General features: G+C 43.1%; 1 protein-coding gene across 1 annotated transcript in view; it reads left to right on the top strand.

The window, feature by feature from the left end:
* Window positions 1-13,596, top strand: part of ccdc88c (coiled-coil domain containing 88C) — a 76,802-nt gene that overhangs the window by 4,580 nt on the left and 58,626 nt on the right. The window contains exon 3 of the mRNA XM_061241244.1: window positions 5,037-5,145. Coding sequence (XP_061097228.1) covers window positions 5,037-5,145 — 109 coding nt within the window. The remainder of the gene's footprint in view (window positions 1-5,036; window positions 5,146-13,596) is intronic.

Below are 13,596 nucleotides of genomic sequence, written 5' to 3'. Positions count from 1 at the left end.
ACCGTCTGTGGAAATGATAGCAATTTCAACGGTACTGCTGACGGTTTCCATAAACTGTGCTTGAAAAAGTTTCCTCACGATTACGACGGAGATATCAGTATAACGAGTAAAATATATGAAGCTGTACATTTAAGAGATGTACACCCTCTCTTCAAAGTGTGTGGATGGTCGCTGAGTGTATATTAGTGTATATTAGTGTACACTTGTACTTATTTTCCTGGATGACTTCTGCTGCTGTAGCCCATCCTCTTCTAGGTGCTGTGTGTTCATAGATGCTCTTTTGCATAGCACTGTTGTAACGTGTGGTTATTTGAGTTGCTGTTGCCTTCCTGTCTGCTTTAAATAGTCTGGCCCTTCTCCTCTGACTTCTCATTAACTATGTACTTTTGCCCCCTCTGGATGTTTTTCACACCGTTCTCTGTACACTGCACAGACTGCTGTGCATGATAATCCCAGGAGATCAGCAGTTTCTGAGATGCTCAGAACCACGCCATCTGGCACCAACAGTCATTCAACGGTCAATGTCACTTACAGTAGATCACATTTCTCCCCCGAAACAACTGAACAACAATGGAACCTCGATTTTATAGTTGCTGCCACACGATTGGCTAATTAGATATTTGCAACAAGCTGGTGTACAAGTCCTAATGAACTGGTCACTGAGTGTATAGTTAATGTTGTTATAAACCATATTATTATGAATGTAAGATAGTGTTACTGTAATTCGTAGCAATATTGTAATTGCATTATTACTTTCGGCGGCACGGATGGTGCAGTGGGTAGCACTGCCGCCTCACAGCAAGGAGGTCCTGGGTTCGAATCCCCATCGGCCGGGGCCTCGCTGTGTGGAGTTTGCATGTTCTCCCTGTGTCTGCGTGGGTTTCCTCCGGGTACTCTGGTTTCCTCCCACAGTCCAAAGACATGCAGGTTCGGCTGATTGGAGAGTCTAAATTGCCCATAGGTATGAGTGTGTGACAGAATGGTGTGTGTGCCCTGCGATGGACTGGCGACCTATCCAGGGTGTATTCCTGCCTTTCGCCCAATGTATGCTGGGATAGGCTCCAGCCCCCCTGCGACCCTGTTCAGGATAAGCCGGTTAGGATAATGAATGAATGAATGAATGAATGATTACTTTCTTGTCATTCCTGTGAGTACACTTCAGCAGGATGCAGCATTGTGAAGCTGACACAACACAACACACATTCAGCCCATTAATACTGGCCTTGCTGAAGTCCTTGCTGGAGTCATGCTGACTCTTTGTCCAGTGGGTACATACGATACAGTCCAGCTGTTGTGCTGTTAGGGTGGCCGTACTGGAATATGTCCACACCACAGTCTGGCAGTTTGAAATGATGCAAATGTCCCTCATTACGGAACAACAGTCCGGTCTGTGACCTGTCACCATGCAGACACATACGCTGCTTTTCGCAGGGCAATGCGCTGTGGTAAGCAATGCCAACATACTCACCAGTACGTATTTACTGTCAAGAAAATACCTCTATTGGGTGCAATAGCAGTGAGATTTCTCCTAAGACTTGAGTGCGATCGTTACGGCAACGGTGGAATTCAGTCCGTTATGGACTTGACTGTATAAACCGGATTCACTGATTCACACGCCCTCTCTCCAATGGGGGCCCCTTGGCTGTGTGCGGACTCATAATTTATTACTGAGAGCACTTGAGCACTTGTACTGGTTCTGCCCTTAGATTCTAGTGGCCGCGGTGCAGTGAGATATTTGGGAAATGGTGGGGGCGGGTGGGGCTATCCATCGGAATGAAGCGCTAGCATTTTGGGCGCTTGAGCGCACCCATTTAACAGATGTGCCCGGCGCGGTTCGCCCCCTTACACCCTTCTTGGCGAGACGCCTGGCTGCCGAACACGTCTCCGTGATAAGTCATTCCATGCGCGCTAATCCTACAACAGCAACTGGACCGGCTACATTTGTTATAAGATATTGCCAACAACTGTCACTTTTACACTTAAGAATGTAGCTATGTTTTAAGCACATTTTGAATGAACAAATATGGGAAGGGATTTACTTCGGTCGGTCATATATCCATTACATTACTAGCATTTGGCTGACACTCTTATCCAGGGCGATGTACAACAAAGTGCAAAGTGCATACCCATACCAGGGACAAGTGCGCTGAAAGGCCCTAGAGGGGAAGTAAAATGTCAAGTGCTAAGAATACAACAAAGATAAGGCCTATTTGATTAATCGGATATATTGAAAAAACATTTTTCTTCAGCACAATGCGATCTAATGATTTACACTTACGTAGGATAAACAGCTTGCATAGCTAAACGAAAGTAGCGAAAATACCATCCTAGCAAATCCAACTTATTACAAGTAGCCTTGTGATGCACTATTGAGAACTGAAAAACAACAACTACCTATTACTATCCGAGGCGACTTCTGCCCACCCGCAATTACTTCAGAGACGCTCTCGGTAACTACAGCCCTGTTGACCCGTGTACGCCGCGCTGTTACCATGGGAGAAACGGAGAGAGAGAGAATGTGACATATGTGACCGTCGAGGTCAAAGGTGGGTCAGGCCGGCTGGGGGCCGGAACGGGGGATGCAAGCCCAGCTGGCTTGGGTGCGTAGCATTAATGAAAAGTAGAACACGTCGATTCAGACAATGCCGCTCGCAGATGCCATGATGCTGTCTGGAGCGCTAGAAGTGTCGCCTTGTTTTCTTGACCTGCATAAATATGCTCTTTTTTTTTCACAGCGTGTGTACTGTAATACCTCAGGCTAATCTCTGTTATGTTTATCTGCTTCCATAATTACCCTTTACCTGCCTATTAGCATGTACTCTATCTTGAACTACTCGTATCAGGTTGGATACTAGGCTCCACCCAGCTGGGGGTCTTCCAGAGATTCTTCCAGAGATTTCCACTGGGATTTACTCTCCACCAGTTTTTGCTCTTGCTGGTGTTTTTGGTGGTGTTTGGGAAGGGGGAGGGTTCAGACTCCTTTCCCAATTTTTCTACTTCCTGCTTTTATGTAGAGTATCTTTGTGGTGTTCTCTGTAAAAAGTTTGAGGCCTAGTCCTATACAAACAAAAGCAAATTGAATTAAAGTGAACAATGGGACAAGCCCATAGTCGTATCCACTGAATTAAAATGTCTGGGCGTCCAGCAGTGACGTAGAAGATTGGCCCCATCAGTGGCCATGTGGATTCAGGGGCCTGGGTGAGTTGCTGTAATAAACAATAGAGCTGTTTGCTGTGTGGGCTTTGAGTGAACTGTGGAGGCCCTCTGCCATTTTGTGCCAATTCTGCATTTCACCCTTAAATGGCATTTCATTGATTCCTGTGGAATAGTAATGGACACCTCCCTGATTCCTTCTGTCTCTCCTTTCCCCTCTCCCTCCCTCTCCCTCTCTCCCTCTCCCTCTCCCTCTCCCTCTCCCTCTCCCTCTCCCTCTCCCTCTCCCTCTCCCTCTCCCTCTCCCTCTCTCTCTCTCTCTCTCTCTCTCCTCCTCACTCTCTCTTTGTCTCTCGCTCCCCTCCCCGTCCCCCCCCTCTGACGCGTCCGTGTCTTTGTGCTCCGCCCAGCTGTGCTAACGGTCCATCCCCCCTGTGGCCCACTGCACCATCCTTTAACCCGCATTCACACAGCGCAGCCCAGCCCAGCCAACCCCTCCCCCCCCGCCTTCTTCCCCCTGGTTTTAATGAGTGGGCTTAAATTCCTACTCTCCCCAGACAAAGAAAATATTACACTGGGGGCGGGGTGGATACCTTTTTCAGAACAATGCGCACAGGGCACACGTGTTAGTCTGTCACGCATAGAGTCCTGGTCGAGATGCGCCTACGTCACCCGTCGGTGTGGCCATGTGCGAAACCAAAACGGAGGGGGGGGGTAATGTTTTGGTAACAATAGAGTGCCATATGTCACCTTGTCGGCAAAGCCATCCTCGGTCCCTTCCACCACAGCCACAGCTGGGATTCTGAGAAGGTTCCAGAAGGTTCCATTCCCTTTGGCTTTGGGAGGAGACGCTGTCGTGTACAGTGCCATGCTAGGGCTGCAGTTGTTTTCAGACGTGTGCATAAAGGCACGTTTTTTAATATATACATGGCTATTACATTTTCCCCATTTCCATTTCATTCCATAAACAAGTAAAACCAGGGTTGCCATTGTCCTCAAAAGGTTTGGAAGCATGTGTAAGAAGAAAATGAACAACTGAAAACTTAATGTAAAAAACATTTTGCTAGAGGTAGCATTTTTTGGTTTTTGATACTTTCTTTTCTTCTCAGTATCAGACCCGAGATCAAGATTGACATTCTACTTATCTACTTATCTCCATACTCATTTATTAAAGGCCTACTCATCATAAATCGTGCACTTTCTTTTGAATGCGTGTGAATGGAAACTTGGGGACAGGTGAGACCGTGAACCCTGAGAAACCCATCAGGGTGTGACTTCCTGTAGGACTAGGCCTGGCTGCTGCTCCACTGTAATGCATTTCCCCTTTAAAACCCCTCTGACCCTGTTAGCGAGTGAAGAGGTCTGAGCTTGCCGCAGTGCCCCCGGTCTGTAGAGAGGAAAAGGAAAAGTCGAGTCTAAACAAATTACATTTGAAAAAAAGCAAAAGGGGAGAAGAAAAAAAGGTTTGCGTCACAGCTAACTAAGGCCTTTTCAGAGAGACAGGATGCTGAGCCAAACTGGTGGGATTTGCATGCGGTCGCTACAAAACACATGTAAATGAAGAAAACTAGCGCCTGTCCAGAACCCGATTTTAGGCATCTTTCTGTCTAGTTTGAGCCTTCACTGTACATGATACATCTCCCGGTCCTAATTGTTCTGGCAGTAATATCGTCTCATGATCTTAATTTTTCCCTTGCCTTGCATTTTGCACCGAACTGTCCTTTTACTAGAGTGAGAAGCACTCTGTATTATCTTGTGGTGGTGGAACATAATGTGCAAGAATGGGGGAGGTATGGATGTCACGTTGCAGTATGGATATCTTGACAAAAACCCTTTTTCACTGTGTTTTAATACCTGTTCTGTTTCTCTTTCCTCCTCCCTAGAGACCCCAGCCCTTCAAACCAGCGAGTGAACAAACACGTTAACAATGACGTCAACCTACGAGCGCAGAACCTCAAGATTATAATCAGGCACATCAAGAACTACTATCAGGTGAGTTCAGCCCCATGCCCTCTTCCTGTTCTGGGTCCTTTCTCTGAGTTTTGAGTGTGAAGCACAAACGCTGAGGCTTTCTTTCTGGAGGTTTTGCTCTCTTCTCAGCCTAGTTTGAACGCCTCTCCACCCCCGAGTGCTGTGTCAGTGTTTCTGTGTGTGGCTTGTGGAAGCTCTCTGGGTGGTTGTTCAAAGTAGAATCTGGCCAATATGGGATTTTTAAGACCGATACAATGGCAATTTTAGAGATGGCAAATTTACAGATTTTTTAATGTTTGATCACAAAAATGTTCAAACAGAATATTTACTTTTTTTTTTTCCTTAAATCATGGGGACGTGGCGACACCCTGCCCTCCGGGCCATGGAACATGTTCAAAAGACAAGCCGAATAAAAAATCAATACATCCAAAATCATAGCAAAAACTTGACCGCAGCAGCTGCCGAATGCCAGGCATCCAACTTTTAGTCATTAGCTCCATTGATGTCTCCTTGTAGACAATTTGGAGAAAGCCATTTACCCAATGATACCAGGACAGGGAGGGTGGTAGCTTCCTCCTTTGTGCAAGCATCTTTTTAGCTGCAGTGAGGCCTTACCATACTCATTTTTGAGGTAGAGATAAAATCAAGTTTCAAATTGTCAGTACTCTGGGACCGCATGGAATATCTCTGTTAGCAAAAAGTTCACAGTTTTCCCATATTGCAGCCAATATAGTGGATCTTTTAGCTGTGTGAAGGGAAAATAGACCTTTCTGTGTGGATTGTGCTCCAGTTTTACTATGATGATGAAAAAGTCCTCCGAAGGTTGCTTTCTTAAATAACTTATTGAAGAATATTTTGTTAATGATGTCCTCTTAGATGTACCCAGTGAACCACTGGCTCTTTCTGCCATTGACCCACTAAAGGCTTTTTACTTGCGTACCCTGTGCGATCCAGTGCTATCAGCTTGCCATCAAGTGAAGTTCTCAAGTTGAGTCGAATGCCAGCCGTTTAGCCATATACCATAAACTCAGCTGGCTACTTCGTTAGCACAAAAAAAAGTTTAAGGGCTCCATTTATTTTAAACTATTGCTATTATTAGCACCTTTGGGAGTAGCTGGATATTATGTTAACCAGTCCCCTTGTGATATGGGCTCTGTGCACTCTGCATCAAGTGGGAGGCGTAAAATCAACTAAACGAACCCACGCTGATGTCACTTCCTGAACTCGCCTGCTGTCAAACTGTGTTTCAAACACACATTATTCATTCCCCTGAGGATAAAAACTGGGTCCCTAAACGCCAGGCTTGCAAGCTGCCCATATGCCTGGCCTTCCGTGCTTTCAAAGCAGGTCAGTTTGTTTTTGAATGTCATTGTAGGATGCATTTGATGAGAGGGGGTGGGTATAGAGGAGGTTGGAGGACTCGGGGTTGGATAAGCAGAAGTGGAAAACTACAAGGATTTATCTTTTGTGATTATTTTCCACAAAACTAATTATTTGTATCTGTTTTTATGTTTAGAAATTCCCCTACTGAATAAAGTGCTCACTGAGTGTGTAAGTAGGGGAATCACTTTATTAGATAGACCTGTAAACCTGCTTATTAAAGCAAATATTTAGTCAGCCAATCATGTGGCAGCAACTAAATGCATAAAAAAACATGCAGACGTGGTCAAGAGGTTCAGCTGTTCAGACCAAATGTCAGAATGGGGAAGAAATATGATCTAAGTCAATATCTCAGATGTGACACACACAACAATCTCTAGAGTTTGCAGAGAATGGTGTGAAAAGCAAAAAACATCCTGTGAGCAGCAGTTCTGCAGGCAAAAAAACCCATGTTAATGAGAGAGATCAGTGGAGAAGGGCCAGACAGGGCAAACTGACAGGAAGATGACTAACACAAATAACCACACATTACAACAGTGATATGCAGAATATCTCTGAACACACAATGTGTTTTAGTCCAGTAAGTCTAAAAATAAGTCAAATGAATACCTAATAAAGTGATGTCCTTCATTACAGATACAGATATGACTTTAAAATGTTAATATCGGTTGTCCTGTGTATCGGTTGGGCTCTACTTCAAAGATGTTTGTCTTGCCATACATACAATTTGCCATTTAAGGCCACAAGGCTTCATTTTTGTTGGCAGCTGAGTTGGCAGCTGAGTTTGTGAAATGCACAATATCCTTAAAATCATTTCCTGCACAAACGGTTATATCTGTTCCTAATGCCCAGCCCCCCGGTTATTTATATGCATGTCTGAAGAATATGTAAGTGTTAAAATTGCATTTGATAATATTTGAGGTCTTTTGCTGCCTGTATTTTGAGCTGTTATACCGCAATCAGAGTGATCATCTGCTCTTATCTCTGTGCTTGACAGATTCCCAGTGGTCCATTAACACGAATTGGTGTGATTGTGATACCGATAAGACACTTGTAGCACTCTTCATTTTGAAACTAGCTCCACTAATCCAGGATAAGTTTTACAAATATTTCCATTTCGCCGTGGCTCTCTGTGACCTGTTATTGTTGTGCATTTTTGCTTATTCTAAGCATAGACTTTTGAAAGTTTTTTTTTTTTAACACACAGACCATAATTATAGTAATTTTCGAAGGAGCAGTAGGCTGGTTTCTTACGAGAACCGCTGCCAGTTGAACTAATTTTAGGAGAAAACGGTGGAACTTAGTAATTAGGATTCCTAATTCTTAGTTGGAGAAATCATTTCAAGCCTCGTTTCCACAACAGAGTAATTTAGCTGGAAGTAAAAATGTACGTTATTGAAGATGTTTGGACAATTTAGCGTTTCTTCTTTTCGAGTTTGGTGATTTGAGACGGAACAGCTCCACATACTTGTGTGGGAGTGAGTCTGGGCTGTCTGGGATAATGGGGGAGGGCTGCTAGCTGCATTCTAACCTCCCCCAGCCAGTGCTTCCGCACACCTCTGACCGAATCCCTGTTTTGGTGGCAGCTAACTGCTGCGTTAATGTGTTTCTGTAGGCCTAATAGTATTACATTGTGTTGGTAAGTGGGGAAATCTCATATGGTACATTTTCTTAAAAATAAACATACGGTAATTGTACTTTTTTTTTTTTATAGTACGTTACATTGTATTATAGTCATTTTTAGCAGACGCTCTTTTCCAGAGTGACGTACAATAAAGTGCAAATCAGAACCAGGGACAAGTGTGTTGAAGACCCTAGAGGAAAGTACAATAAGATATAGAACAATAAAAATAAATACTATTTCCAAGACAGACAGACAGGCTCAAAGGGCCATCAAGTAAATTAATATGACTCTGTAGAATAACAAGTTGCACTGAATGCTTTACATTTATTTTGTGAATCATTTGTCATTGAATCAAGTCATTACTTTTTACTTAATGTCACCTGAAAGAATCTGTTAAAAGGATGAATCCCCATGTTATCCACGCATTACTGTAATCTACAAAGCACTGACACTCATCATTCATAGTTAGGCGGCTGCAGTTAAAAAAAAGAAAAATAGTAATGAAAAAACCCTAAGTTCACAGTGCACAAGGACATTATTCAGAGTAATGAGACTGGGGAGGGTGAACACCTTGTTTTGTGTTTATCTTTTCTAATAATTATTCTTATGTTTTACCTGTGAACTTTTTCGAAATGAAGTTCAATGCAATTTGTATGGAATTACATTTCCTGTCTGGTTGCCAGGAATACAACCTTAAAAAATGTACTTTAGAAACGTACACAAAACACCAATCAATACAGCCATAAATCTTGGTATGCGGCATATCCGTATTGTCACGGATTTCCCTGGGGCCAGAGAAACTTGTCTGGTCACGATAATTGGGCACAGGGCCCAGATTATATGTTCTCATTCAACTGCCTGTTGGTCCTCCTGATTTTACGCTACTCTTCAAAGAGATGTCCTTTTTGTGATTGTTTATACCGAGTAAAAGTAGCAGTTCACTGTATAATTATCAGTTTTCACGGTGATATTTGAAGTATTTGACCTTCTGCGGACATTGAAAGGTGTAAACACTGGTGAGGTGTGTCTGTTTAGAGGAGGGGAGGGGCAAAGGGCGGGGCAAAGGTCACGGAATGGAAGGGTTTCTTGGAGAGGGGCTGATCTTTTTAAGGTATAACGGAGTGGACCCATTAGCTGTCTGGTAGGCTAGTGCCAATGTCTTGAATTTGATGTGAGCCGTAGCCAGCGGAGAGAGATGAGAAGGGGAGTGACACAGCTGAGGCTGGGGGGGACGACTGGTTGTTATGTGACGTTAGTCCCTGTTTAAAAAAACACCACCATTTAAAAAAAAATAAAAAAATAAAAAAACATTTTTTTAGCTTTCCTTTATTTATCTGAGGGAGCCCCATTGAGATTGTCATGTCTTTTTTGGGGCCAAGGACCCATACACCAATATGCATACATTGAAATTGCAAACTTAAACAGTGGTATTAAAAACGGTACAATTGTTCGTCCCTGTTTAGAAGAACACCACAGCATTTCTTTATTTTTTTTATTTTTAGCTTTCCTTTATTTATCAGAGACAGCGCCCCATTGAGATTGTCCTGTCTTTTTCGAGGGGCCCTTGCCAAGAAAGCAACATACACCAATACACGTACAATAGCATAGATAAGACACCCTTGAAACAATACATTTAAACAGTGGTGTTAACATTTTTTACATTTATTTCTCAGTGTGAATTTTTTGTTATCTTGCTGTCAGCTATGTCTTGGATCAGGTCCAGATACAGAGGTTCTTTAATGTTAGGGGGATATTTCAGTGTTAGACTTATAGCAAAGATATACTTGATTGTTCAGGAAAAAGGATACAATTTTGAATTACGGCATTTAGAATTGAGATGAATGACTCACTATCACTAAATAAATTGCATGTATCACTGAACTAGTCCTGACCTAGATAATGATATGCTTAGATTATTGGCATGTGCTTAAATATCAGGACCTTAAAATATTAACTCTTGACCAGTAAACATTGTGATGTTCCCATTGAGGATATCCTGGAAACTTGTAAGACATCATTTGTTTTTGTAAAAGATTCCCTGATGTTTCTTGCAAAATCAGTAATTTGATCTCACTTACCATCTGGACAGTGTGCTGATGATACCAAGAAATGGGACAGTTCACGGTTTTCTTTTTTTCTTCTTTCACTGTGCTGATGCAAACAGAGCACTGGTTAGCATATTGCTTCCTCTATCGTTAGCCATTAGCCTGTGGAGTATGCAAAGTATGCTTCAAAAAAGCAGCTCCATAGCTCAAGGTTATTCTGACAATTGAATACTATATTTTCATTGTTAAAATGCCATTGGAAAATCACAGAAAATGTCCGTCTGATGGGAGTGGGAACTGGGAGCCTTAGGGTTGGTTGCCATGTAGCTCTGGGCTCTGTTCAAAGGCTTGTAAGCCAAAATGCTAAGTAGCTTAAAATGTGAGTAAGCCATTTTAAACAGTGTACTTGTATAAAACAGAATTTTGTAATTTTGCCTTGGATTCATACATTGTTTTCCCTTCAGTATGGGTGAGGCCAACAGTGTGATGGAGCTGCAATGTGACTGGGTTGTAATGCAAATGTTTCCCCTGGATTTTTTGGTATTGTTACCAGATTTAGAAATTTTAAAAACTAAGCATTGTGTACACCAGCTGTCACCCACCCTGTTGCTGGAGATCTAATATCCTGTTGGTTTTCACTCCAACCTCAACAAAGCACACCTCATTCAATGGCTAAAGATCCTGTTGAGCTGCTAATTAGTAGAATGAGGAGTGCCAAATTTGGGTTGCACTGAACCTACAGGACGGTAGATCTCCAGGAACGGGGTTTGGTGACCACTGGTATACACGCACACAGGCAATATTTGTCCTTCTTGACTGGGGATGGAAGGGGGGGGTTCAGAGGGGGAATTACAGAGGACACACTGAAGTACATTACGTTACTGGCATTTTGCAGGCGGTATTATCTAGAGGAGCTGCCACATTTTACATAGTGTCAATTTACAGTATACAGCTGGATAAACGGTATACTGTAGCTATGCCTTTCACAACACTTCAACGTCAGTGTCCTACCAGGGATTCAGTCGAAGAGACGCACAGACACTAATTTAATAGTTCAAGTTCAAGAGTCAAAAAGTGTAGAAACTATAAAAGGAATGGTCTCGTACACTTGATATAATGGTCCAAAATCAAATTTTTATTCCGACACTAGGGTTCATGTTTCGGAAGTACCAAGCCTTGTTGTGATGAAGATATAAGAACATTAAGAAGATATAAGAGCATAACATCAAGTGTGCGAATCAATTTTCTTTCAGATTTTCTCCCAGGGTATTGAACCTGCAGCCTTTGAGTTACAAGCCCAGTTCCCAACCCATTATACTGCACTGCCATAAAGAAACATTATATGCAGTGTCAGGTAATATTTATGGAGAGCATTTAGCAGATCTTGAAAGTACCCTGGTGTCTGTTTGGTATTTCTGATAACAGATTCCACCTAGCGTCAAGAGCATCTCCGCCCAGCACCGCCGACCTCGTTAAAGGTCAAAAGTTTACAACTTGCTTTGTAAGGCGGTATCTGCACTCGTCTGTACTGCAGACCCACCCGCTCTTAAGCTCTGATGTGGGTTGTCAGATGGTAATCGCAACGCGTTATCCTGTTTTACTCGAGAGCCAGTCTGAGCTTCTGACCGAGCGCAGTTTAAGAGGGGCTTTAGAGCCATCGACTATTCTTTTGAATCTGACCGACGGTTTGACCGACAGTTTTGCGTGCATGCTCGCGTGCTCTGAGCGAATTAGAGATCAAAGTGCAAGCCAGCATGTCACATGGTTGAGGAGGGGCTTTGGGAGAGGGGGTCTCTGAACGACCCAGCACAAGGGCCGACTCCTACACACAGAGCTGTGCATTCACTCGAATGTCTGTACCCGCAATTCAAGTCGGACATAATGCATGAAGTTGTCAATGAAGTATTGCCCGTACGTGGAAGTGCGTTGACCTCATGGTAATGAAATGCTGAATTTGAACAAGCGTGAAGGATTGCTAAATCGCAGAAGTTCACATATTCAGTATGATTCTCCATATTTTGACATTTTCATTCATTTATGTATATGAAACTCGAGAAACCAGTCCTCTAATGCTTTCTAGCTGTCTGTATCACTTTTCACGTGTTTTAGTCTTAATCTTGTAGCGCTCTCTGGTTGTACTTTATATTTTCATTTAGGACTATCACATTTCATTTGCATCCATCTTGGTGCTGTAGTTTACCATATGTATTTTTTCATGCCATGCTTCTAGTTTCATCATGTGACCTAGACTTGATGTTCATGGCTGGAGACAACCAATACCCTAGGTGAATTGTACCTTATCCGACCGCTTCTGTAGTTGTTCTTAGGACCTTCGGTATGCACTTATTGGATCAAAGCGTCTGCTAAATAAATTGAATGTAATGTCTGACATTGTCTGTCCACACCATGGTGTACTGGACTGTCACTGGCAGGATCTGTGCTCTGATTCTTCACACACAGATAAAAAACAATCCACGAAAGGCCGTGAGACTGTTCTTTCTCTTATTCCCACTATCCGGGGCAAATAAAAACCATTTAGGTCTAAATATAGGGTTAACCGTCTGCTTGCAGTTCTGTTTGAGCGTCTATGTATAAGTCCTGCAGATACCATAAGATTGGGTTCTACAATATGTCCCCTTTCCATCCATTCATGATCAACTTGTTTGCTTGCTAAATTTTCTGAGCCAAAAGCATGGCTGTCTATATTTGGATAGGTGTATATCCAGGGCTTAATTAGTCAGTGGAACTTGACTACCTCTCCTCAGCGCTCTGGGGTCGCATCACTGTGGAACAGTCTTATCAGGTGGGATCGAGAGTGCCCCAGTGATGTTGTTCACGGGGCCGGTGGTAGGGCCAGGAACCTGGGAGGACTTGTGTTTTCCATGGGGAAATGTTGAGAATGAGTACATATGCTGCCTTTGCCTGTGCTAAGGGAAAGCTAAAGCCCACAGACTTGGCCCTGGGAGGTTTGTTTGTGTGTGTGTTTGGTTTTTTGTATACCAGGGGAGTTGGGGGGTGAGTCCAAGCCCAGGGTAGTTGAGTGCTACTGAACGGTTATCATGTCTCTTGGTGGTGGTGGCGGGGGGGAGGGTTGAGAAATATAGCTTCAGTGTTTGATGCCACGTCAATATGTCTTACAACTAAAATGTGCGATTGCTTCACCAGCTGAAAAAGTTAGTGGCTCCGGAGCCTCCAGTTAAAAAAGATACATGCCACAGTTTACATTTTAAAATGACAATAGCATTTAAAATACTGGGTTAACCATCTGCTTGCAGTTCTGTTTGAGGGTCTATGTATAAGTCCTGCAGATACCATAAGATTTGGTTCTACAATACCTTACATTCCGTAAGTATTTGGACAGGGGTACAATTTTCTCTTCTTTTGGCACTGTACTCCAGCACATTGGATTTTAAATGAAACCAT

This window comes from Conger conger, chromosome 1 (genome assembly GCF_963514075.1).
Source record: "Conger conger chromosome 1, fConCon1.1, whole genome shotgun sequence".
Lineage (NCBI taxonomy): Eukaryota > Metazoa > Chordata > Actinopteri > Anguilliformes > Congridae > Conger > Conger conger.
This window is presented reverse-complemented; position numbering and strand designations above follow the sequence as displayed.